Source organism: Scatophagus argus, chromosome 5 (genome assembly GCF_020382885.2).
Source record: "Scatophagus argus isolate fScaArg1 chromosome 5, fScaArg1.pri, whole genome shotgun sequence".
Taxonomy (NCBI): domain Eukaryota; kingdom Metazoa; phylum Chordata; class Actinopteri; family Scatophagidae; genus Scatophagus; species Scatophagus argus.
The window spans coordinates 27,014,225-27,039,966 of record NC_058497.1 but is presented as its reverse complement, the minus strand read 5'-3'; the positions used below and the strand labels follow the sequence as shown (position 1 = coordinate 27,039,966).

At 47.8% G+C, this 25,742-nt stretch overlaps 1 protein-coding gene across 4 annotated transcripts in view; it reads left to right on the top strand.

Moving 5' to 3' along the window:
* Window positions 1-25,742, top strand: part of si:cabz01090165.1 (uncharacterized protein LOC100333421 homolog) — a 207,200-nt gene that overhangs the window by 145,516 nt on the left and 35,942 nt on the right. For all 4 annotated transcript variants that reach the window (XR_006843437.1, XR_006843436.1, XR_006843438.1 and 1 more), the window contains 2 exons: window positions 22,087-22,360; window positions 23,967-24,167. Coding sequence is in view for 1 of the 4 variants with exons in the window: in XM_046390165.1 (XP_046246121.1) it covers window positions 22,103-22,360; window positions 23,967-24,167 (459 nt within the window). In the remaining 3 variants the exon portion in view is untranslated. The remainder of the gene's footprint in view (window positions 1-22,086; window positions 22,361-23,966; window positions 24,168-25,742) is intronic.

Genomic DNA, 25,742 nt, shown 5'->3' with positions numbered 1-25,742 from the left:
AAGAAAATCTTTAAGGGGCTTTAAAAGGTCCGAAATCCAAAATGCCAGAAGGTTTTCCTCCCGTGAACATTGACCTCAATTTAACGATCTCCGCCTGCTCCATCAGCGTCCGACTGAAAATATCTGCACATGATATTTTTAACAGTGTGGTCTTTGCAAATACACCTCTCACACACACACTCACACAGACACACAAAATGTCTTGGTGTGCTGAAGCATTAAGGTTTCCCTTCACTGGAAGTCAGGGGCCGAGCCCAAACCCTGAGGAGCAGCCCCACAGAGAGGGCTGTCTGGATAATTTTGTCTATATAGTGTAGTTTGTCTTTGCACATTGGTTGATTAATTAAACAATCATTTTATTTGCAGGTTACTTTCTCACCATCTTCCAGTTTTTTAATATTTTCATTTGAAGCCTCCACAGGCGTGCGTGCACACACACGTTCATATCTGTTTATGCAAACACACACACACACACACATCCCTGCAGTTAGTTTGAATGAGATTAAAATTCTGTGTTAACGCTTTGATAAAACCTGTTTTTCCTCCCTCCATCACTTCACTTATTTCTCACCTCCATGACTGAATAGATTTGATTTGGGTTTGATTAAGGAGTCATAAATCATTAAGGTGGGTCACTTAAAACCATAAAAGCCTTTATTGTATATTTAAATATGAAATCAGGATAAACAACTCCTGAAGCCTCACAGAAAAACACCCACACACTGAAAGAATGAGCTCACACAGCAGCACAGAACTTGGAGTGGCTGTAACTGATCGTCCAGCTCCAGTCACCTGTTCTGCATGCTTACCTGCATCAGGTGAACCAGGAGAAGCTCACAAAGTTAAGTTGAAAGCATTAAAAAAAATGTGAACCAACATCAACAGACTGTGACGTCACAGTGTTGTGCAGCACAGACTGAAGTTAGCTAACCAGCCAGCCGCGGCCCGTCTGTAGTACCACTTTGTACCTGTAGAGGCCCCTGTAATTTCAGACCCCCGAAAACAGAAACCTCCAACCGGACACCTTCCGAACGTCCTCCTCGGCATGTGTCTGTACCTTTGCTGTCCTCCTCTGCGTGTCCACACCTTTGCTGTCCTCCTCTGCGTGTCCACACCTTTGCTGTCCTCCTCTGCGTGTCCACACCTTTGACAAAGAGTCCGTAACGTGTGTGTGTTGGTACTGCAGCAGCCTGTAGGCATCAGCAGCAGTGTTCATAAAGGCAGTGATGAATGGCCTCCTCCACAGCCTTATTAAAAGGCCCGGTGCGAGCCTGTCTTTGATTAACAGCCTCATATCTGTATGTTGCTGTTGTTTTAAAGGGCCCAGTGTGTCCATACCTTTAATAAGTTGTCCAGCGTCGGCATGCTGCTTGGCTGTTGATCGACTGTCCTGGCTCTGCAGTGTTGGTCAATGTGCAGGAAGTCGGTCTGGCTGTCCTCTCGTGTGTATTGATACGTGGTGTTTTATGGCGACTCCTGCTGCTGTTGCTGTGTTTACCCACGCAGAAACTTTCTGCTGGGACGCCCTGTGCTGGCCTCTGGTTCACCCTGCTCGCTGGCCAGCCGGTTCTCCTCAGCGGCCCACTTCGCCTTTCCAAAGCCTGCAGTCTAATTAGACTAGCAGAGGCACAATAGCCTTAAACAGAGCTAACAACAGCATGAGTGTGTGTGCTGTCAGAGCTGTGGGTGATCACCGCAGGGCCTTCAGACTACACACACTTCCATTAAATTGGGCTTATTGTTTTCCTCTTCTTGTTTTCGCTGTGCAGCTTGCCTTTTCATTGGCTGTCGCTTCACTGCTGTTCTTGTGTTTGTTTTCTCCCTCAGCAGATTCTGTGCAGTCTGAATTGTTCTGTTGTGTGTACCTGAGCAGGGACAAGCACTCTGAACAATTAGAATAAAAAAAGAAAATATTCAGATTCATGTATTTAGAAGAATCAGATTGGAAATGTGATTTTTTTTAATGCCATTTCCTGAAGGGGAGTATAAAGGCCTGACGTTCAGCTCATTCCTGTAAACTGTGCTGCTTGTTTATTTGTATAAATTGAGAAGAATGAGGCCTCTGAGTCCAGAAAACAAAGCATAATTTGAAGCTCAGGTCTGTAAAACTGATAAAGAACGTTTCCTCATGTCTCAGTGTCGTGGTCGGTGCAGTGGTTCTCTGCTCAGCTGACGTTAACTGCTGTGACCCGACTGATGTGGACATGCGGACTTGGACTCAGAGCTTTCAGGACATGTTGTCTTGTGTGCTGCAGATAAATCACTGATTCTCATTGACTCCATGCAGCGTGGGCCGCACAGGAGCAGGAAACGCCTTCCCGTCATTACTGCACGTCATCACAGATGAGTTATGGATAAACTGGCCTAAAGGCCTCCCAGAGAAGCGACCTCCTGAAGCCATACATGTGCAGAAGGGATCTTAGCTTCTGGATGAGACGCCTCTGGAAACACATCTGCATCAGAATCACACGATCGACGTAACGTCAGCGGAGGTCCGAGCCGAGCGTGGGTGACCGACCTTTTCCTCGACCAAACCGTAAGGTTTCAGTGCTGACACCAAACCAAAGAGCTGCATGTGGAGCACGAAAGGCTTCATGACAGGACGACTTCAGCATCACACAAACACCAGATACACAATGAGCTTCAGGAGGCTGACAGACAGGTAGGCAGGCAGACAGGCAGGCAGGCGGGCAGACAGGCAAGCGGGCAGACAGGTAGGCGGGCAGACAGGTAGGCAGGCAGGCAGGCGGGCAGACAGGTAGGCAGGCAGGCAAAGAGACAGGCAGGCGGGCAGACAGGCAGGCAGGCAGGCAGGCAGAGAGACAGACAGGCGGGCAGAAAGCATTTCCACTAAGTGTTTTGGTGAACGTGTACTCACGCACTCGTCATTAAGCTGCACATAGTAATTATGAGTGTGCAGCGAACACGACGGCCAGGACGATGGTGATTGGACAGTAACACAAAGTAAGGACTGCATGTGTGTCTGGGGGTGGAGGCTCTCTTTTTGTTCCAGGTGTGCTTTGATTCAAGCCCCTGTGGTATGTGATTACATGTCTTTGTAGAACTCAATCAGACCTTCATGATGGCGGTTAACAACACACCTAACAAAGCACACGCGCGATGTGAAGCAGCGCCTCACTCAGGTTTAATGAGTCTGTTCAGTAGGCTGTAATCAGCACGGTCACACGGGACCTCAGCTCCCCTGCAACAGAAATTATTTTTACATTTACCATTTAAATACATCTCTGCTTCTGATGCAGTTGCAAAATAACTTCATTGTCAAGATGCCCAGTGGAGTTAATTGTTATTCAGAACCAGTGAAATAACTGAACTCTCAGTCAGATAAAATTCATCACTGATGTGAACAGAACATGTCTGGGTTCAAGACCAGAAGTTTTAGCTTGAACCCAAACCGAGTTCTGACCTTCAGTGTGACTGTCAGCTGCCTGCTGTTCAACATTAACCTTCTGTCGCGCAGGAGCAGAGCCTTCACATGTTTGTGAACAAATCCCACAAGATTGTAAAGATTGTAACAACAAAGGCAGGAGTCCGGACCCGTCTGAGACCCAGAGTCCAGACCCACCTGAAACCCAGAGTCCGGACCCACCTGAAACCCAGAGTCTGGACCCGTCTGAGACCCAGAGTCCAGACCCACCTGAAACCCAGAGTCTGGACCCACCTGAAACCCAGAGTCTGGACCCACCTGAAACCCAGATTTCGGACCCGTCTGAGACCCAGAGTCCAGACCCGCCTGAAACCCAGAGTCCGCACCCGCCTGAAACCCAGAGTCTGGACCCGTCTGAGACCCAGAGTCCAGACCCACCTGAAACCCAGAGTCTGGACCCACCTGAAACCCAGATTTCGGACCCGTCTGAGACCCAGAGTCGAGATTTGCGTGTGACCTCTGACTTCTCTGTAGGCGTCAAAGACAGACGTCAGCTTTACTTGAAGATCAGCCTCTTTGGGAAAAGTAACCTGTACCTCCTCCCAGACTGAGCTTAACTCTGATAGGTCAGTGAGGTCCCAGAGGCCTCGTTAACGCTAACGAGCTTGAGTCTTAATGAACCGACCTGCTGATGAGTTGACTGATTGCTTGTTTTGAAGTAAAAGAGGTGACCTGGGGTTAAAAGGGCTCTTAAAAGGGATGGTAATGATGGGCTGTGTGTGTGTGTCCTCTGTTTCACCTTGTCACACCTGCACGCTGCCAGGTTCAATCTCGACAGATACACAAGTAAAGCTGCAGTGAATGCTGTGTGTGTGTGTGTGTGTGTGTGTGTGTGTGTGTGTGTGTGTGTGTGTGTGTGTGTGTGTGAGTTTGAGCTTCAGTTTGCCTGTTCAAACACAGCTGTCCTTCTCAGTCATATTTATGCTGCTGATCAACACATGGATACACTCACACACACACACACACACACACACACAGATTATCACTGAGATGCACCTCTCTGTTAGTGTGCTTCTGTCACCCACATACATCCTGTGATCTGTGTGTGAGTGTGTGTGTGTGTGTGTGTGTGTGAGTGAGTGTCCAGTCCACGAGGTATTTTAGTTTACCTGTAGGGTTAGTGCTAGACTGGGCACTACTCACCCACTGGGCAAAACACAGTGAACACATACACACACACACACACACACACACACAAACAAACAAACAAACAAACAAACAGTGGTTCAGGCAGGCACACACCCTCAGGCATTTTTGCAAAACAGACTGGCTCTCTAAAAAAACACAGGCATGCATGAGCACATTCACACACTCCAAAAACACACAGCCGGGCAGGCAAACAAGCACACACACACACACACACACACACACACACACACACACAGGGTTCCCTACTTCACTGAAGATGTTAAGGTGAGGACAGCAAAGAGTTGCTGAAGTAGAAGAAACAAAAAAAGTAGACGCAAAATGAAATTAAGAAAGAAAGATGCAGGAGGAGGATCAGGAGGGGGAGGAGCAGGAGAAGGAGGAGGAGGAGCAGGAGGAGGAGGAGCAGGAGAAGCAGGAGGAGGAGCAGGAGGAGGAGGAGCAGGAGAAGCAGGAGGAGGAGCAGGAGGAGGAGGAGCAGGAGAAGCAGGAGGAGGAGCAGGAGGAGGAGGAGCAGGAGAAGCAGGAGGAGGAGCAGGAGGAGGAGGAGCAGGAGTTCTGAACAGGTTCTGAATCAGACTCACTTCCCTCTGAAACTCCTCCAGACTCACCTGAATAAGCTCCCGTTTCGGCGAACATTAAATGATTCCCTTTATTCCAATCAAACTACTTTTTATTTGATCGGCGCGTGCAGCCTGATCCATGTGCTTCCTCGCTGTAGTCTCAGCCTGATTCGCTTTACGTGTGGTCAGCTGTGACGTACGAGCTCTCGTCACGGTCGGTCGGACACCAGTGCATCAGAAATATCAAGGAAACAGACACATTCCTCTGATTCAGATGAAATGTTTTAAATTTAAAATACAACAGACTTAATGATTCCCTTCATCACATCAAGGACCTGAAAACTGGCAAACAAAGAATCTCTGAGGGTCCAGGATGACTTCAGGTTAAATATGAATATGAATATGAAATCATTCAGCTTTGGTTCCAGCTGTCTGTATGTTAATGATCCCATACTGATCCCATATTAATGGAATAACACTTTGAAAAGGAATAAATATTAATGCTGATCCCTTTAATCAGTCACTGAGAGATAAATGCCAACTTTTCACTACAAGATGCAGTGATGAGGGCTAATTATCACCAGTGATGAGTCTGAACGGCAGCCTAATTGCAAATCATTGATCATCGGGGGGTTTGAGTGGAGGTGTGAGTGATCAAACTTCAGAAAGAATGAATATCCAACAACAGAATGGATCGGTTGTATTTATGTTGCAGTGGCCACGTTTCATCTGCCGCCCAGTTTGTGTGTGAGCTGGTGTGTGTGCTCCCTGCATCGCGTGTTCACGTCGCTGCAGCATGTGTGTACATGTCAAACTCCTTCTGTAAACTGCAAACGAGAAGACAGCAGCGCGAGTGTGAAGAGAGCTGCGGTAATCCGGTCCAGTGTGACGGCCACAAGCCCTGAGACTCACCTCAAACCGCCCGAAACGCTCCCGACCTCCAGCTCACGTCGTCATCGGCTACAAGTGAGGCAGCTTCCGCACTGCTGATGCCGCAGCCTGAACGTGACCTGATTCTCGCTTTGAGTCACGGGCTACATGTTCCCGCACAGGAGTTCACCACGCTTTCTCGTTCTGCTTAGCCTTTAATATTCAGAACAGTTTCTTCAGTTTTCTTTAACCGTCGCTCCAGCTCACAGGCTCAGTGCTTCACAACATGAGAGCTGCGTGTCAAACCGTGGACACACAGACGACTCGTTCTGTCACTCAAACTGACTGTTTATAAAGATGGCCGACATGTCTCCTTCGCTGCCAGCCACCAGGGGGCGACGATGCGGATGTTTTGCTGAGCTCTCATGTCCTCCATGTTTATTTACAGTCTGTTATCCAAACTATTAGATCAATAAATCAAAGTGTTCCTGAGGTCACCAAAGTTCACAAACATCAAAACTACAATAATCCAGTCAATAAGACAGCTTGTGTCTGTCTAATGGTGGCACTAGAGGAAAAGTCAGCGGGCGGTCAAAGGATTTGATCTTTGATTTGAGATCCACGTTTCAGTCTGGACTAAAGTGTCGGATGTTTGCAGCGACCTCACAGGTTAATGTACCATACACACACATTTAAAATTGTGGTTAAAGTGTTGGTTGGCATTTGAGCTGTCGTCTTTGTGCTGGCAATCTGGTGAAAATGCTCAACAGTTTGACGTGAACCGGGGAAACCAGTTGGCGCCTCTGCAAAAACCTCCACGATGTGGCGGCTGAAAGGTAAAGACCACTAAAGTCCTGACAGAGCGAACCGATGCCCCTGGAAACATCAGCTCAGGAAAGGTTAGGAAGGGTGGACATGATGGAAATACAAGCGAAGAAGAAGAAGAAACAAGGATGTTTTGTGTTGACAGATGGAGCTGGAGGAGGAGGAAGGTGGAGAATACTGATGAGTGGTCAACACAAACACTTAAATCCCTCAGAGACCATTATCCAACCATCCTCCACCTTTCCCACCCTTTTATTCTCTGAGTGTCTTGCGTTTCTTTCTGTCAGACTCCTTTTGTCTCACTCCTCTTTACACTTTCGTTACGTTTACTTCTGCCTGTTGCTGGTGGTCTGTCCCATACAAATGTCCTCAGCAGCAGCAGGTGGACAGATGTTCTGATGGACTGATGAACAGATATCGTGGATGAGTGGAGCTGGATGGCATTTAATGAACGGGATGGACGTGTTAATGGGTGGATGGAGGGATGGATGGAGGGATGGACACGTGAATAATTGGTTGGATGAATTGACTGATCAGTTTTACTGAGTGAGTTGCTGGCTTAACGTCTGCTCCGCTGGGCCAAGAGCTCCAGTCCTGTCTCAGTTGTTTCTCAGAACAGTTCCTCAGTTTGTGGAGTTCATTAAAAAATTAAAAATTCACCATCCAAAAGCAGCCTAAAGCTCAAATGAAAATCATCAGTGTGTTATTGTTCTGATTAATATGAGAGTATGTGAAATTTAGCTTGTCTGAATGCTGACGATGTTGTTGTTCTGTGGGACTTTGGAGTCCTGAATCTTTCTTTTCCAAGTCACTCCACTGGAAAATCTGTTTCTGTGTCTCTGATGGATGAGAAGAAAGTGTTCAGTTAACGCCACACTCTCAGTTTACCTCCTCCATCTGTGGGTCCTGTAAACCACAAACCAGTGTTTAGAACTGGTCCACTAAACCAGCGAGCCTGGGTCACAGGAAGGAGCACACGTCTTTTCTGTTGGAAACATCCGTCACACGGCACGGCTCTCAGAGAGAGGTGAGGGCTTCTGCTGGACTTTGGCTTGGTGTGTATCTGTAATCCTTTTCCTGGTGAAACAGCATTTAGGCAACGTGACGCTAAAGTCTGGAGAACAAGCAGAAATGAAACCACGCTGTCAGTTTCTCCATTTAAAATGCTCTGCTGGATCTGTACTGAGAGAAACATTCCAGGAGGCCATAACACAACAGTTTGTCCGTAAAACCTCATCCTGAGCCCTGAGTCCTGAGCCCTGAGCCCTGAGTCCTGAGCACTGAGCCCTGAGCCCTCAGTCCTCAGCCCTGAGTCCTGAGCCCTGAGCCCTGAGTCCTGAGTCCTCAGCCCTGAGCCCTGAGTCCTCAGCCCTGAGCCCTGAGCCCTGAGCCCTGAGCCCTGAGTCCTGAGTCCTGAGCACTGAGCCCTGAGTCCTCAGCCCTGAGCCCTGAGTCCTGAGCACTGAGCCCTGAGTCCTGAGCCCTGAGCCCTGAGTCCTCAGCCCTGAGCCCTGAGCCCTGAGTCCTGAGCACTGAGCCCTGAGCACTGAGTCCTGAGCCCTGAGCCCTGAGTCCTGAGCCCTGAGTCCTGAGCCCTCAGTCCTCAGCCCTGAGTCCTGAGCCCTGAGCCCTGAGTCCTGAGCACTGAGTCCTGAGCCCTCAGTCCTCAGCCCTGAGTCCTGAGCACTGAGCCCTGAGCACTGAGCCCTGAGCCCTGAGCCCTGAGCCCTGAGCCCTGAGTCCTCAGCCCTGAGCTCTGAGTCCTCAGAGCTCTGATGGTGTTGCTACAGCAACCGTCCACACTTTACTTTGAAAAATCATCATGAAAAAGCCGTACGTGCTGCGACTTTACAGTTTTCATCAAAACGTAGGCTCAGCTGAGCAGAAAGGTTTCAAAAACTGTCAGACTAGTTAAACCTTTCACACGTGAGCCCAGAGAGCATCAGAATGTTTGCCTGTAATCACACAGAATAACACCAACTTCCTGTGTAAACAGGTCAGAAACACCAGGATGCAACAAAGCTTCTGTCACGGAGGTGTTCTTTGTTGACTTTCTTCATCTATTCTGTAAAGATAAAGCTGCCGTTTGGCAGAAGCGCCGCCGCTCTGCCTGCTCGCAGCAGATTAGTGAATAGTAATGAGGCGTTTGCGCTGACAGGCGCCATGGGAACAGCAGCATCAATCTGTCATTGTCAGGGTGGAGTTTAAGTGGATCTGACTGGCCTTCAGTTTCCATTTTTCTGTCTGTTGATCTACTGGAATGCGTTTGTCATACGAAGCACTGAGGCTCTGACGAACATGGAAGCTTCATGTGAGCGTCACACACTCGATCGGAATCGCTTTGTTTCAGCAGCATTTCAACAGCAAGCAGCTCTGTTTACATCATGGCTGCAAAATGTGCTCCACCGGCAGCAGCTGATGAGCCAGAGTCACAGACTGATGCCTTCGGCTCTTCGTGATGTATTTGGTGTAGTGCATTGTTTCAGACAGTAATATTATCTTATCTTGGATCACTTGTTGACTGTCTATGGGATCAAATGACATAATCACAAAGGAAACTGAGCAAAAACTAAGAAAATAGATGCTATTTTTTTCGCTATTTTTCTTTTACAATCTAATATTAGTCTAATATTCATCTAATTTGATGCTCATTGGCTTTTCATCAGTAAACATTAGCATTACTTCTGTATTGTTGTTGTTGTTGTTGTTGAGTAGGCAGCTTGGTACGACTGTGTTTACTCTTCAGTAGTGACCTCTAGTGGCCATAATGATAACGACGGGGGCAAAGGAAGAAACCGGTTGACGTAGTGCGAGAGCGACATGTTGGCTGAGGTTAGAGTGGAGTCAACAAAGCCAGGAGACGACTCAGGTCCCGTGTGAAAACTAGAGATAACAGTCAGTTATTTTAGCAACAGGTTTTGGTGCCGAAACCGACCCAAAGTGTAGTGAGACAAACTGTCCTCAAAGCGTGAAGGGTTTCTGTATGTGCAGGAGAGGAGAAACCCTCCACATGTATACCCAACCCAAACTTTGTGTTGAAGGACTCTCATACTGTGTGCTGTGGACTGGCTCTGACATGTTTGATTTGGTGCTGTATAGATAAACTGAACTGAATATGTCACATGTAATTAATCTCAGCTATCTAAACATTCCAAACCTGCACGTGTGAAATGAAGGCGATGAACCGTAAACCAGATCTCCAAAACCAGTCTCACTCGTGATTCAGGGTTCACTTTTGTAAACCAAACACGGGCTGAATAAATCTCCTGAATTTGCACTTCATTTCAGTGACAGAAGCATCAGCTGAGTGCGTTTCAGCCTTCTCAGCCCTGCTCAGGTGCAGTGATGATGTCTCAGTGGCTGTCAGCTCTCCACCTGGTTAAACATGGCGCTCGGCTGCACCCCGACGCCCTGCGAGCTTCTGCCGCTGGTCGCTGTGGTTTCTTTACTTCCACACTGTCGCCCTGGCAGGCTCATTTTCCCGTGGCAGCTGTCTGCCTCTGGCCTGCTGAGTGGACCTTGGCTGAGCGGTTTGCTTGTTCAGGCTGATTAGGGCTGGCAGAATCGGGCGGATAGGAACAACAAACCCTCAGAAGCCCTGACCTCCAGCTGCCCTGCAGGGCAGGATGGGAAAATAGCGGCTGTGCGACCTGTGGGTCTGTCCCGTTATCCACTCCATCTCTGACACCGACATTCGTCTTGACACCTTAGTTTGTCTTCCATCCAGCGGGTCTCTTTCCTCCACGTGAAATCCAGTCAACTGTATTTGTGTGAACGTTAAGGGTGTGTTCTCATCACCTCACAGCAGGAAGCTCGGCTGACAGGCACGGCGAACTGTTACGGCTGATTTGCTTTATTGCTTTACTGTTTGATTGTAATGTAGTTATTGGACTTCCTGGAAGGCAGTACGTATACTGAGTGGATTAGCGTGGTGGAATAAAGTGGATTTCACTTGAGAAAATACATTTAAATACGCAGTGAAGTATACGCGAGCTCTGGATAAACCGGACTGTTGGCACAACCCTGATTCCAAAGGATGCTGTGTAAAACTTTCTGACATTTCCTCAAATGAAAACAATATATTTAATATCTGACCTCATCACATGTTTCAAACCAGACTGGGAGAGTTCTGCAGTCTGGGACGTTCCACAGGTAAACTGGAGACAGGTGAGAGGATCGCGAGCAGGTATGAATCAGGATGGGCCGAGGTTCGGCGCCTTGTCAAACACATGATTGTCTGAAGGATTTTACTACCTGACCAGGTACTTTCAGCTTTCAGCAGACAGGTGCGGTGCTTGACATTTATTTTGGAGATTTGGTTGGCAGTGATCTTGAAGCTGAGAGCCACAGACAGGAAGTCAGGGTGTATTTGACAGGGGAGTAACACATTGTTTGTCTCGACCTTTTCACGGTATTTGCTGACAGTAAGAAAAATAAAACTGTACTGTGGGGAACATGAATGTGGAGGCTCTGGGGCCCCTCAGGCTGTAGGGCCCCACATGAGGGCCCCACATGAGGACTACAGAGGAGCATTAATAATTACATGAAAACAAGCGACGGTGCGCTTCACGTCTCGCTCTGTGCAGAGTGCAGTGCTGCCTGCACGAGCCTCTGCAGCAGTGCTGAGGCGTCAGCCTTCCTGCTGTCTTTCTTATCTCTTTTCATCTCTCTCTCTTCCAGCACACTTCTCTTCCCCTCCTCCTCTCCTCTCCCACTCGTTCGGCCTCTCTCCTCCTCCTCCTCTGTGATTTATCGAACATCCTCTCCCGTCTTGGCTCTCAGCTGCTGTTCCTGCACCTCCTCCTGCGTGAGAAGAGCTCACTCAGGAGACACACGAGTAGATGTGACCATGCATGTGCGCACTCACATTTGCATAATTGCTCTCCATACGTGCGTGGAGACACCGTGAGGCTGAGAGGGTCGATTAGTGCTGCTGTTGATGAAGAGGTTTGCAGTGTTCTTCAGGAAAAGAAAACTGAGGAACGAGAGGCAAATGAGGGCTGGAGGGAGAATGTCAGTGATGTGGTTTGTCAAACAGGAAACAAGCAGAAAGATGAGGACGTGTGAGAGCCAGCTCACGTTCTGAACAGAACGGCGATGAGCCCACGGTACTTCTCCACGGTGTTCTTCAACGAGGTCCAGAGCTACCAGCTCTGATGTGAAACTGTGTTTGGACTGAAGGTAACGGTTTTGCGGCAGTCAACTCCGATTCACCAGAGACAAACCCAGAAAGAGTTTTGAAGGTCTGACAGTGACGATCAGTCCGTCCAGATCTCCACGTCGACAGATTTGGAGTTGGAGTGCTGGATTCTCCAGGTTTCACAATGAAGTGTAGTAACTTTTGCTGTACAGATGAGTTATGACCTGAAAGAAAGACCAGTCATGTCTTAAGATCTTTACTGGACAGATTAGCAAACACTTAAAAGCTAATGGATTCTTGAGACTCTGAGCCAACCCTAAATTCAGTGGCACATCATTTCAGAAAATCACAAACATTTGTCACGGCTCCACGACGCGAAGACGTCAAGCTCCTGTGGATTGTGCTGTTGGAGGAGGCGATGAGGAGCAGGTGCAGCAGCGTATGTTCACGCAGCCATCTTGTCATAGAAGGTAGAAGTTGGAGTGAAATGGATTTTTGGCAGATTTTCTCATCACCCACCCAGAACACAGAGAAACACGTTCCCGCCCAGGGTCAATGTGGAGTAACCAGTCAACCTAATGTGCCCGGTTGTGGGACTGTGGGAGGAAGCCGGAGTACCCGGAGAAGAATCACGCGGCCACACAAAGGCCCAGACCAGGACTCGAACGTGGAACCTTCTTGCTGCAAGACGACAGCACCGACCACCGCACCACCGCGCTGCGCCATACTTTCCCATCATTCTCCAACTAAACATAATCATCGTCAGCGTGCAGCCCAAACAAACAAGAACTTCAGCCAATGAAGACGAGTCCTGCAGTCGTCACGTCCTCACTGCCAATCTGCATGTGACAGCTGAGTGTGATGACCCCAACACACTGAGGGTTGAGAGATGAACTCGTTATAATCTGCAGTCTGAGGTGCTGGTTTTCATCTCTGTAGTTTAAACATGGTCTCCAACCTTACAGCTGCTGGAGCTGGCAGACAGCACATTGCTGCAGTTTCTCTGACTCCTCGATGCCACTTCCTGTTTGTGCAGCAGCCAATCAGAGACTGACAAACACACACAGTCATCAACAAAGATGCTCAGGTTCCCTCATCTCTGGTGCTCACTCATTGTCTTTGTCCTCGTGTCTGTCATCGCCGCCTGCCTCCTCCTCCTGCACATCCTCCTCTCCTCCTCCTCCTGCACATCCTCCTCCTGCTCCTCCTCCTCCTCTTCCTCCTCCTGCTCCTCCTCCTCTCCTCCACCTCCTGCACATCCTCCTCCTGCTCCTCCTCCTCTCCTCCTCTTCCTGCTCATCCTCCTCCTGCTCCTCCTCCTCTCTTCCTCCTCCTGCACATCCTCCTCCTGCTCCTCCTCCTCCTCTTCCTCCTCCTGCTCCTCCTCTCCTCCCCCTCCTGCTCCTCCTCCTCCTCTTTCTCCTCCTCCTCCTGCACATCCTCCTCCTGCTCCTCCTCCTCCTCTTCCTCCTCCTCCTCCTCTTCCCCCTCCTGCTCCTCCTGCACATCCTCCTCCTGCACATCCTCCTCCTGCTCCTCCTCCTCCTCTTCCTCCTCCTCCTTCTCCTCTTCCTCCTCCTGCTCCTCTTCTCCTCCACCTCCTGCTCCTGCTCCTCCTGCACATCCTCCTCCTGCTCCTCTTCTCCTCCACCTCCTGCTCCTTCTCCTCCTGCACATCCTCCTCCTGCTCCTCCTCCTCCTCTTCCTCCTCCTCCTCCTCCTCCTCCTGCTCCTCCTCTCTGCTGCTCCTCCTCCTCATTGACAGGGTAATCCACTTGTCAAGAGCTAACAGCCGTGTGTGTTTGTGGAAATAGCAATAAACTGACGTGCTTATCTGAGTCAGGTGTGTGTGTGTGTGTGTGTGTGTGAGAGAGAGAGAGAGAGAGAGAGAGCGCCTGCTGCATGATTTTATGTATTTGTGTGAAAGCAGAGGTTACAGTCCATGTAACTGCGTCCACAGCCCTGAGTGGAGGTCTGCCAGCGGGCAGTGAGACACCTGTGGCACACACCTTGGAAACAGCAGGTGTGTGCGGTTCGGTTCTGCTGTCACTCACACCCGGTTTAACGGCACAAAGCGTGTCGCTCTGCTCGTCTGCTCTGCGATGTGTTGGGTGTCGCTGCTCCTTCTGATTGGGCTGGCGGCTGGCGCTGATCACGGTATTCTTGTTTGTTCCGAAGATGAGCTGTTCCCAGGGGAGTCTGGGAAATGCAAATGGTGTGATAATGCCACCAGAGGGGTCCTGAAACCTGCTGAGATTACACTCCGTCATTAGAAATCTACCAAGATTACTTCCTCCCCCTCTGCTGAGAGGAATAGCACGCTGGAAATGACTTCAGATGTCATCTCTCTGCCTCAGTGTGATTTAAATTCAGTGCGACTCTTTTCAGTGAGTTTTATATGGGATCTTATCCGAGAAAATCACTGACATGACGGCCCAAAACTGTCTGCACATAAACCCAAACCTTAACCGAACCTTAACCAAACCTTGGTGCTCTCACGTCTCACGTTCTTCACTTAAACTTATTTTAAGCCAAACCTTGAAGTTTTCTTAATGCTAACAGCTCGGTTTCCTGCAGGTTACGTTTCTGTGCAACTCGTTTGAAACAGCCGACGTGTTTCTGCGGGCCACGTGATCGCAGCTCGCCTGACGTTTGACTGAATCAAACTCAAGGTGGAGGTCGCGCTTGATGCTGAGCGTGCAGATAGTTTGTGTGCCTGACATGACTTTCCTTAAATCATACATGAAAAGCTTAAACACGACACACAAAATGTTGTTAAAAGTGTGATGTTGTTCAGATGACGCGGTGACACATGTTGAGAGAAAGCCTGATTTCTTTTCTTTATTCAATCACGTGTGCGTTAAGCTCATTCAGAATCCTTCAAGCACACGTGACAGACCAGAATACGCGGCTGGTTGCCTCCAGGGCCTCCAGTTCTGTTCTTCTGAAGTTGTAGTGTTTCTGCAGTGTCAGCTTTGAGCTGTTCATGACCTGCTGCAGGATATTTAATATGTTCTGCAATAAATGTTTCACCAGGAAGTAAAGTGAATTTCAGGGGCTTTAAGTGTGGACCAAAGAGCTTTTAAGTGAAGGGAATAAATCTGACTGATCGTGTTTGTGTTGTGTTTGGGATATCGTATGGCGTTTAAATAGAAAAAGGACCGTAATAACTTTGATTATTATCATGATTATGGCACGAGAAATCTCCTGCGAATCGAGTGGAGCTCTGAGGATTCGTGCGTGTGATGTGAATGTGATGTGAACATGAATATAAAGCAGGTTGTGGAAGCTTTTCACAGACGAGCCAAACAGTAAACTTCCATCACGTTAAACGAGGCCCACACTCCAATCAGCGCAGGCCTGTGATCAAACAGGAGCACACACACAATGAGCTCTGCGGACAAAAGCCAAAACTCAGTGATTTGGAGAAGTGCCATCTGCGTGATCAAAGGATTATTTAATCGAATTTTTATGAAAGGCGAAACTGATTTTTATTTCACTTTGATCTCGGTAGCCTTGGAGACAGACTCCACTCGGCTGTGAGCTGCGTTCAGAGCTGCTGGGCGTTGATTGATGCTGGCTGCAGTGGCGTTAATATGAAAGACAGTTCAGACATCTACAGAATGAAGAGCAGGCCGTGTGCACTTCCTGTCGGTGTGTCCGCAGTGCACGCCGACGGCTGGACTGGTAGATCTTGTTGGAAGAAGGGCGGCTTTCAGGCCCTCTGACCTTCTTCAGCAGACATCAACCTTTTGTGCATGACGTCCCCTACACGAGTCAGATATTCGGAAGCCATTTTGAAACATTTAAGTTTTTGAGATTTACACTGACTGAATTTGAGATGCGATTCAGACACACATTCCGAATGTAGAAGGGAAGAGGAGGAGCACCGTGTGCCTCTGGAGCAAACACTCAGTCACCTTATTGTCAGAAGAAACCTGGTGACAGTGTCATCTGGTATGCGTCCTCTGCACAGGACAAGAACTACAAAACTTAATCAAAACTATTCAAAACGCAGCGAGCAGCAGGGTCAGACTGCCCAGGAGTTAGACACATCCCTGAAACAAGACTAATACCTGGGAACGCGTAGCTTTTGTCCCGTTCAGTGATTAGAAATGATTCCCTCGTTATCAGTAGTCAAATTAAATTTCAGTAAGTGTGGCAGCAGCCAGCTGAGGAAACAATAATGAAGCCGAGCAGCAGCGATGACGGAGGATGTGACAGTTTAACAGGATGTGTGTTTAAGTGAGTGAAAGCATGAATGTGTCAGCTCCACTCAGTGTGGCTCGTAATGAGCACAACACTGATGGCTGCGCAAAGCAAATGACATTTAAATTTAAATGACAATTTCCATGACACACCAGTTCACTGTGTGTTTACAAAATCCATTAACACATCGCTGTATAAATGACAGTGATTGATGTTAATTGAAATTACATTTTTTTTTCTTTTTTTGTCTGTTTGAAAACACACACACACACACATGAACTCATCAGCATGTCTGTGTCTCACCTCCTGTAAACTTGTCGTTACAGTGTTCTGGGTGTGAGCGCCCCCCTCAGGGCTCTGACTGCCACAGCGGTTGGGTTTGAATGATGTTCCTTTGCTGATGTTCTAACTGAGTTCTCTTCTGCTTTTCTGTGAAAATCACAGCGTGTCACATGATGAATGTGCTGTTAGCTGTTAGCCGTTAGCTGTGGTCGTCTTGCTGGACCTCAGGACGTGGGCCCACTGACACACAGTCAGGGACATTCAAAGCTAACATGCTAACACTGACGTTAGCTCCTCCGTCTTTTGATGGGCTGCAGTGAATGAGTTCCACACAGCCTCACAGTGGGGTTGTTTCACTCCTCATCGTAGAAACATCTTCCTCTACGTGGAGTCTCACCCCCTTCCAAACCTCCATCAGGTGCCCACTTTGTCTTTCCCAGTCATGCGTTGTGAGATGATTTTGTCATGATTTAACATGAGTATTTGTTTTGTTTTTACTGGTTGGGGTTATGCTGCGCTGTTGACCTGAATGCTCGCTGCACCACTTCATCAGTCATGCATGGCTTCATGATCTGAATGCAACTAAAATAAACTGAGCCAGTTGTCTTTCCCTGAGCTTAACCACCGCTCTGACATGAGCCTGAAACACAGAAATCAGATGTTAGAGGGAAGGGAACGCAGCACACATGTGGGTGACATGTGAGCTCCAGCAGTGAGCAGGATGAGGCGCAGAGCAGGTCAGAATATTTACAGACGTCCTCCTGCTCGGCCCTTCTCCACCCGCCTCCATCAGCCTGTGCTCCACCAGTGTTCAGCTCACTGTAAGACTGAGGCCTCCCTTTTCCCTCAGCCCCGAGTGTGTGTGTGTGTGTGTGTGTTTCAAAACACTCAGCTCAACATCCCCACCAACTGGATGAAACATGAATCTTCTGTGACATAAACTTTAAATTGTGGCTGCAGACATTTTGACCAAAACACTTCCAGCAGGACAGACACACCTGAGGGAGACGAGGACGTCTCCACAAAGACGAGACGTCTTTGAGGTGTCCTCTAACCTGACGGCGTGAACGTCCTCCCGGTTTACACATATATTCCATCGATACTCTGCTACACTCGTCTTTTTCGTCTCCCCTCTGCTCCACTTTCATTTCTTTCTCCCTTCTGTCCCCTCCTCTTCCTAGATGTGATCCTCGTCTCTTCTTCTTTTCCTTCTGTAATCTAATTTCCCTTCCTTCCTTCCTTCCTGTTGCTGTTTATCTCAGACTGCACCGATCAGCCGCAACATTAAAGCCACCTGCCTGATACTTTGCAGGTCCTCCTCGTGCTCCAGCTCTGACCTCTGGGGGAAGGGACTCAGGACCTCTGGGGGGATTTTGTGGTCACCAGCATCAGAATGTGGGATCCTTTGGGTCCTGTGGACTGAGGGTGGGGCAGTGGATTTGGCTTATTCCGATGCAGATCCTCAGATCCTCCATCAGGTTGGGATCTGAGGGGAGTCTGCAGGCCGTCGTGAGCTGTTTTCCAAATGTGACGGGGGTACGGCGTCCGCGTCCGGGCGGGGGACCCTGCTGCTGATTCAGCTGGTCCCTCAGCTCTGTGTGAATCTTTGTGTCTGACTGAACTGACATGTGTGTGACAAACGGCGTTAATCTGATGTCTGCCCGTGAGCGGTGAACGTCCTCCTGCTGCTCCGCCTTCTCACCACCAAGATGTTGCTCAACTTGTTCCACTCTCAGCTTCACACGAATGCGACGCCTTGCAGTTGATTTGGTGCAGTCGTGATCACCAGCAGCCGTCACTTTAACAGAAGCTGAGAACCTGTTCCCGTCTCCATGTTCATGTCCGTCTGTCCCTGGGACAGGAAGATGATGAGAAATGTCTTCTCTGTCGTCATGACACCGGCAGGACCCCATAATGGTCACATGATGTCACAAAATGGCGTCATGTGATCCCCTCAGGACTTCAACAGACCAACAGACAAGACTGTTGAAGAGTACCAGCAACAGACATCATGTGGTTAAACTGTCGCTGTTCGCTTAGCAGCACCAGGACTACTTGGTTTGGTTGGCAAAGAGTCTCCATGACAACAAAACAATGACTTGTTCGAGACTGATGAAGAACCGAGGCGACGACGACGTGACGCGTCTCTGTGTGTTTGAAAGTCAGGACCGTAAGCCGTAAAACTCAGTCAGCATGTAAATGATTCCCGCGTTAGCGTTCAGTCACACGGTTCATCATCTTCCCATCTGAAGCGAGGACATCTCACTCAGTACATTTCACAGCGCACACACGTGACTTCTCATCATGTGTGGTTTCACGTGTGAAGAAAAAAGATGTTACCTGAGTGATGGACGAATAAATGATCTCATAAAAGGAGGAACAGATGCGAGGGGATGGTGGGTCACAGGAAAAGAGGAATGGAGATGTGAAGAGGGGGAGAGAGATGACAGGAAGCAGCTGAAAAGGGTTAGAGAAAATAGGCCGATAAGGAGAAAGGGATGATGGGAGGGTTCAGGCGGAGAGATAAGCGAAGGGATGGAGAAAAGGAGCGATGCGACTGGAATGAGAAGTGCTTTTAGTGAAGAAGAGAGTGATGAAAGGAGGGAGGAGAGGCCGACGGAGATGCAGGAGTGCATGCAGTGTAAAAAAGAGTCGCTTTGCATTTTTGTCACGCTGAGCTGGCCTGACTAAACAAATTAAATCTGTTCTCAGAGCAGCTGCATCACTTTGCACCGAATTTCTGCTGCAAAATGAGCTCAAGACAATCGTAGAAACGCAGACGGACAGCCTATCACTGATCCGCTGACAGCGACGAGAGCTGATCTGCAGTGATCGGTTAAGATCCGAAGGCTAAAGAGCTGTCTGGTTTCAGCGGGACATCGCGACCCAACCGCAGGATGAATAACGTCAATTATTCACTCAATTCTTCAAGCCCAACAACAGCCAACAACAGCTCACTTTTTCAAATTACTGCTGCTTAATAATTCACTTAATGCTGGCTAACAGCGCAGTCGTCACACGGCGAATGCAGCCTTTCTGCAAACCGACGATGTGCTAGATCAACAATACTCGAAGGTGGCAAGATGGCTGCCGATCAGCAGACCGCAGCTGGAACATATAAAAACTGATGACGAGAGGACCAAAGCAACAAGTAAAAGGTTTCAACCGGAAAATGTTGGATTGCCATCAAAAATGTTTGATTATGAATATTAAGCTCCTGATTCATTAGGTTCTAAATGTGCCCGCCGTTGCTGAGGTTCAACTGAACCTGTGAACAGCATGTCGTGCTCCTTTTCCGATGGCTCGCCGTGGTCCGCTTGCCTCGAGCGTGACTGAACTCAGGGTGTGACTAATGTATGGATTCCAGTTGTTGTTCATTATTTCCTTTAAGGTGTGTGTGCTCACATTCCCATCAGTTACCCACTGACATTCTGAGTGTTGGCTTTCACTTCTCCTCATCATTTCCACTGAATTTATCTCATCCCGTTACTGCCTCGCATTTCGCTCGTATCCTGCGCTCCCCACCTCGCTGTGAGGACACGTGCACACTTCCTGTTCTGTATTCTGCGCCACAGTCGAGGCCGTTTGAATATTTCAGCACCGTAAATAAAAGAGCGTGTCTTTCCGCTCTTATTCGCAGTCGACCTTCCTCCAGTCGCTGAGCATCCAACTCAGAGGAACTTTTTAGAGTGTGTACATGTGGGAGCACACACTCACACACATGGACGAGTGTGTGTGTGTGTGTGTGTATGTGTGTTGGCATGCTGTCTGTTTGCATATGTCGCTCCAGCTCGCCTACGTTTCACTTTTCTCCTCGTTTGAATTTATTCAGGGCTCCGCTGAGCAGGAGGAGCGAAGCGAACAGAGAAATCGATGTCAGTGTAAATGTATTCCTTTATGGCCTCTGCTGGAAGAGTTGCTTTACGCTCATTTTTATGCACACAAACATCCATGAGGTTTATGAAGTGAGACAGACAACCAGGTAGAGGATAATTTGTGTTCTTTAATGTTCTCCTCATAATGTAATCATGAGAGTGCGCCGAACTTAATCGATGGTATAAGTATTGTGTACTTTCACTTTCCCAGAACAACTTAGTCAGCAGGAAAACAACCCGGGCTGCACCAACAAGCTTTAATTTACCCCCTCCGGCCTCCCCCATTTAATGACGCACTTGTTCTGGATGTTCTGGGCTCTCCGGAAGTCCAGGGAAGCATAAAGGAAGCATTTCAGTGTTGTTTTAAGCAGAAGTAATTTGTAAAAGAATTAAAAATGTCCTGATGTGCACATTAGGTCAGTTCTGCCAAGTCGCTGTGAACAGTGGTATTCTGAAAAGCATAACATTGTTCTAGATTTCAGAAGCAGAAGTATGCATTCAGTGTGAGTGAATGGAAATCTGAACTCATTCACACACTCACAAAGAGCTTTGTAAACCTTTCTATTAAAAAACCAAGAGGAAATTACACTGAAAATTTAACCTGAACACCACGAATCCGCCTTTTTGAGACACCTCAGATCAGATTTGCTGTCTTCTCTTGGTATTTTTGTTAATTAATGATCTGCTGTCTCAAGCTGTGTGCAACTTAAGGTACACACTGCCAGTCAAGACCAACACACCTGCAGTTTACCTGCATGTGTCCACACAGGTCTGGGATCAGCACTGCTGGGCTGCGTGTTGTCCATATGTGCTGACATGCTGTTTCTCGTTGACGTATCACTGATCTGAGGTCTGTTTCTTGTTGCTCTGCAAGGCTTGTGTTTCATCTCTCTTGTGTTGTTGCTGTCCTTGTTGTGTAGTTTTTATCATTTCATAAAGACAAGACAAGACAACATAACATCAGCAACATCCTCTGCCCTTCGACCCTCACATCGACTGAGGAAAAACTCCCAGAAAAACCTTTAACAGGAAAAAATGGGAGAAACCTCAGGGTGAGCAACAGAGGAGGGATCCCTCACCCAGGACGGGCAGACGTGCAGTGGATGTTGTACATAAATATGATAACATCTCACCAGAAGACTACAGTTGAAAATTAGCCGGCTAGCAAACACAGAAATACTGATAAATGTGTGTTTTCCTGAGAAATAAGAAGGTGAAGAATCACTTTATTGACTGTATATATATTTTTACATACATTTATCCCATCCTTAGTTGAACACACACATGCAACACCCGGCAAATTACATGCAGTGAAACACACACAGCAGCAGTGGGCAGCATCAAGCGCCCGGGGAGCATATTGGGGGGTTAAGTGCCTTGCTCAAGGGCACATCAGCCGGCTAATGGGGGGGGGGGGCATGTTTCACTTTAATCACTCCACCACACTCAAATGTTTCATGCTCATCCGGTGGGGGAATCGAACCAATGACCCTCCGATCACAAGCTGCTTCTCCAACCTCTGGGCCACGGCTGCCCCCAAATGTGATGAAAACTGAAACTGAAAAGAACTGAATTAAATCCAAATTCATATAACTGAGTGACTCTTGACTTTTTGCTTTTTTTCTGATCAGTCACAGCCCTGATGAGTTCAAAGTCAGCACTGCAGGATTTTTCAGTTTTACAGCTTCATACACGACTTAAACTTCTGTTGTTTCTCGTTGTGTGTTGCAGAAGCAGGAGTTTAGCCATGGATGTCGTCTCCTCGCTGGTCTTTCCTCTCCTCCTCTTCATCCTCCTGTCCTCCCTGCCTTCCTGCTCCTCCTCCATGCTGTGTCCAAAGCGATGCACCTGCCAGAACCTGCTGCCGTCCTACACGGTGCTCTGCGCCAAGACGGGCCTCCTCTTCGTCCCACCCAACATCGACCGCCAGACGGCCGAGCTCAGGCTGATGGACAACTTCATCACCACGCTGAGGCACCGCGACTTCGCCAACATGTCCAGCCTGGTCAGAGAAACACTTCTGTCTTCATGCTTACTGCGATTCTTACCAGCTCGAGTTTCTGACAAGCAGTTTGAGCCAGTTGTTGTTCTTTCACTGTGCTTTTGCTTGTCTAGTTTAGATTGTGTCATTACATCTGGAGCAAAACATGGACGTTTTCTAAAAGCTCTTTCATGTAATTGGTGTTCTTAATTGTGATTGTGGATGTTCAACTCACGGTCGTCCTTATTATGAGGATCGATCGTGATGTTTTATCCATCTTACTAAAGATATCCACACAGCAGTTCTGATTCTTGGACATGAGATGGTAGGAGTTACTCATGCCAGTGATCAGCCATCCAGAGGAAGGCACCTTCATTTGTTTCTGCTCTCAAACCTCAGTGACGCAGCTGAAACACGAACAGCAAACCAGGTCCAACGGACAAGCAAAAGAGGCAAAACTCACGGACTGAGCACAGCAGGCTAATCACAGATAGGAGAAACAAAACATGACACATGACACTGAGGCCTTCAAAATAAAACAGGAAACAACTAAACTAAACCCCATGTGAGTGCCCCGTTTGATAGGAACCTTTGAAACATTGTCCAGGCTCAGTATCAGCTTCATGTCCTTCAACTGGACTCAGTCAGGTTGTTTCAGCTGATCTTTATGAAACAACATGAAGCAAAGCATCAAGAGAGTAATTAATAACCGCATCACTTGAGTTCAGAATATTTTCTGTGATGAAGTGAGCACAGTGGATGAAAGAGAAAGGTGTGAACGCCTTTCAGCTTTCAGATTAAATAAAATCACTCAGCTCTCAATGCTGTCAGAAACCGACAAGCTGAAGTCAAGCCACAGTGTACATGTTTATTCCACAGTGAACATCTGCTCCCTCAACCTTTTGACTGAGGTGACATCTATGATGTCTGACAAATTCCACCACTTTATTCCAGCGCAATCATGAAGCGGAGGTGGAAAAAGGAAAACATCACAACGTTTAATGGCCAAATAGAGACACTCATCACAGCTGGAGATTTCCTGAGTGTCTGAAAAATACGTTTCCTCTGCAGCGTGTTCACAACAGCACAGATGATGTTTGCTCACACACAAGGCAACATGGGAAATGAGGTTTTAATCATTTGGCAGCGAGCACGACAGAACGCCGCAGATGTTATCACACCGCTTCCCCAAAAACTGGTTTACAGATGCGTCCATGTTGATTGACCTTTTCTCAGCTGTTAATAGAATATCTTCATCTTCACGCCTAAAGTGGAGTACTCAGTGTACAGTGGAAGTATTTAGCAGTACCTCAGCAGTGTTTTCTCACAGTAGTCTCTGTAATTCCATGTCTCGATAGGCCAGCTGTACTGTAGTCTTAATTACTCATATTATTATTACTGTAGGGTTAACAAATTAATTACTCTGCTGGTAATTTGTAACCTGACTGCTGGTTTAATCCCCACACTGTCCGGTGTGCTTCACCCGCACACCCCAAGCCTGACCTTTGACCTTAAATTCTAACATTAAATCATCTTATAGAAGTTAAAGTGGAAAACTTTTGGGAGTCAGACATCAAGGGGAGGTTTAAGGTGTTCCATACGATGTTCTCCTGTTTCTCTGCACATGCAGATCCACCTGACCCTGAGCAGGAACACCATCAGTCAGATCCTGCCGTATGCCTTCGCTGATCTCCAGGATCTCCACGCCCTCCACCTGGATGCTAACCGCCTCACCACCCTGGACGACTCTCACTTCCAAGGCCTGGTGAACCTGAGGCACCTCATCCTGGCCAACAACCAGCTGCACAGCATATCGGAGGGAGCTTTTCAGGTAGGACCGCCGCACCCAAACCCATGTCATCCACACGTCCACACAGTTGACACCAAGAAAAATATGCAAAACAAACACATTCAACTGCTGCAAATTAAGATACGTCAGGTGTTAAACCACTGTAGTACTTATACTACACTCTTGTCACTGCTACCACTCCAGTCCACTCTGTAAGGTCACTTTGATCCTATGAAACAATGAACAACTGCCTCTCATCCTCTTCAAAGCTCTTCATTCTTTGACCTGAGAAAATGAATTGTTGTCCCATGTGCAACCACAGGCATGCAAACCGTTAACATCTGGTTCTGGCTCCGGTTTTGGTTCTGGTTCTAGAAGAGACTCTTATGTCAGAATATTTTCAGTCCAACACTTTTGTGTCAATGCTGCCAACAAACCTCATGATTCATCCAGACAGACTGCCACTTGCCAAGATTCTCAGTTTGAAAAAGTTATTGCAAAGTCATTGAAAGCTCTTCAGGCTGGCTGTGGAGCTGAGGGTCGAGTGCTGCGTGAGAACGACGCCACATTGCTGGCTCAGACTGTGAATCAGCTGGCCCCGTCTGCCTGTACTGCTCAGCTGGACACCTTTTTAATAACCCGGCCTGAAAATAAACTGTTTTTCCCTTTTCATTAAATGACACTGTCCTTTCTGCGCTCATTAAAAGTTCAGTGCTTAAGTACCCAAGTGTCCCCTCAGGACCAGGATCTCAGAGCTCTGCAGAACTTTCATGAAGGGAGAGCAGGCGGATGTGAACTCACTGCTGGACCTTCTGAACTTCAGCCTCATGCATTCAGCCTCACTCCTCCTGCCTTTGTCCCTCTCATTCAGTTGTTTTACTGCCATTACTTTGTCAAAGCATCGTTTCTCGAACATGATAGACAAAAAGCAGAACATCAGAATGAGAGGACAAATTCCACTGTCAACTCTGTTCAGTCTAAGTGTAAAATCTAATGAATTGCAGTCATTCATCCAGTAATTATCATAGCTAAACAGATTCTTTGTGTCAAAACAATGGAGTGTTATGTACTGTATGTTATTTCACTGTCATTGTTTTTGGAAAGACCCCCAACAGATTTGGTCCCCTGGATGTTGACTCCATGGTTACGGCCTTGGATAAACATAAACATGTAGATGTTCTGCTCTGTCTCCAGTGTCAAATCCACATGCTTTGTCCAACCACCCTGAAACACGAGTCATTTTCAGCAGTTTGGACGGTCCTGAATGTTCTCCTCACAGAGCTCTCTGAACTCCTCTCAGCTCCTCAAGTTTCTTTGTCGCTAAGAAATGAGCATCCTTTCATTCCGACAGCCATAACGCACAGATTATTATAATGAGAATGGAGGCATTGTGACATTCAAACAGTGTCCTGATTGTGTGAATTATGAGACCAATAACAGCAATTACAACAACACTTTAGCTGATCAACAGGCTGTTATCGCCTTCCTCTCTGTATCTCCGTAATGTGTGCTGACTCGTGGCATTTCAGCCGTGTGCTGATTATGAGAATTGTATGGAGGCAATTAGAGAAAACAACATGCTTTGAGAGCACAGCATTGACCGGGATAATTGATCTC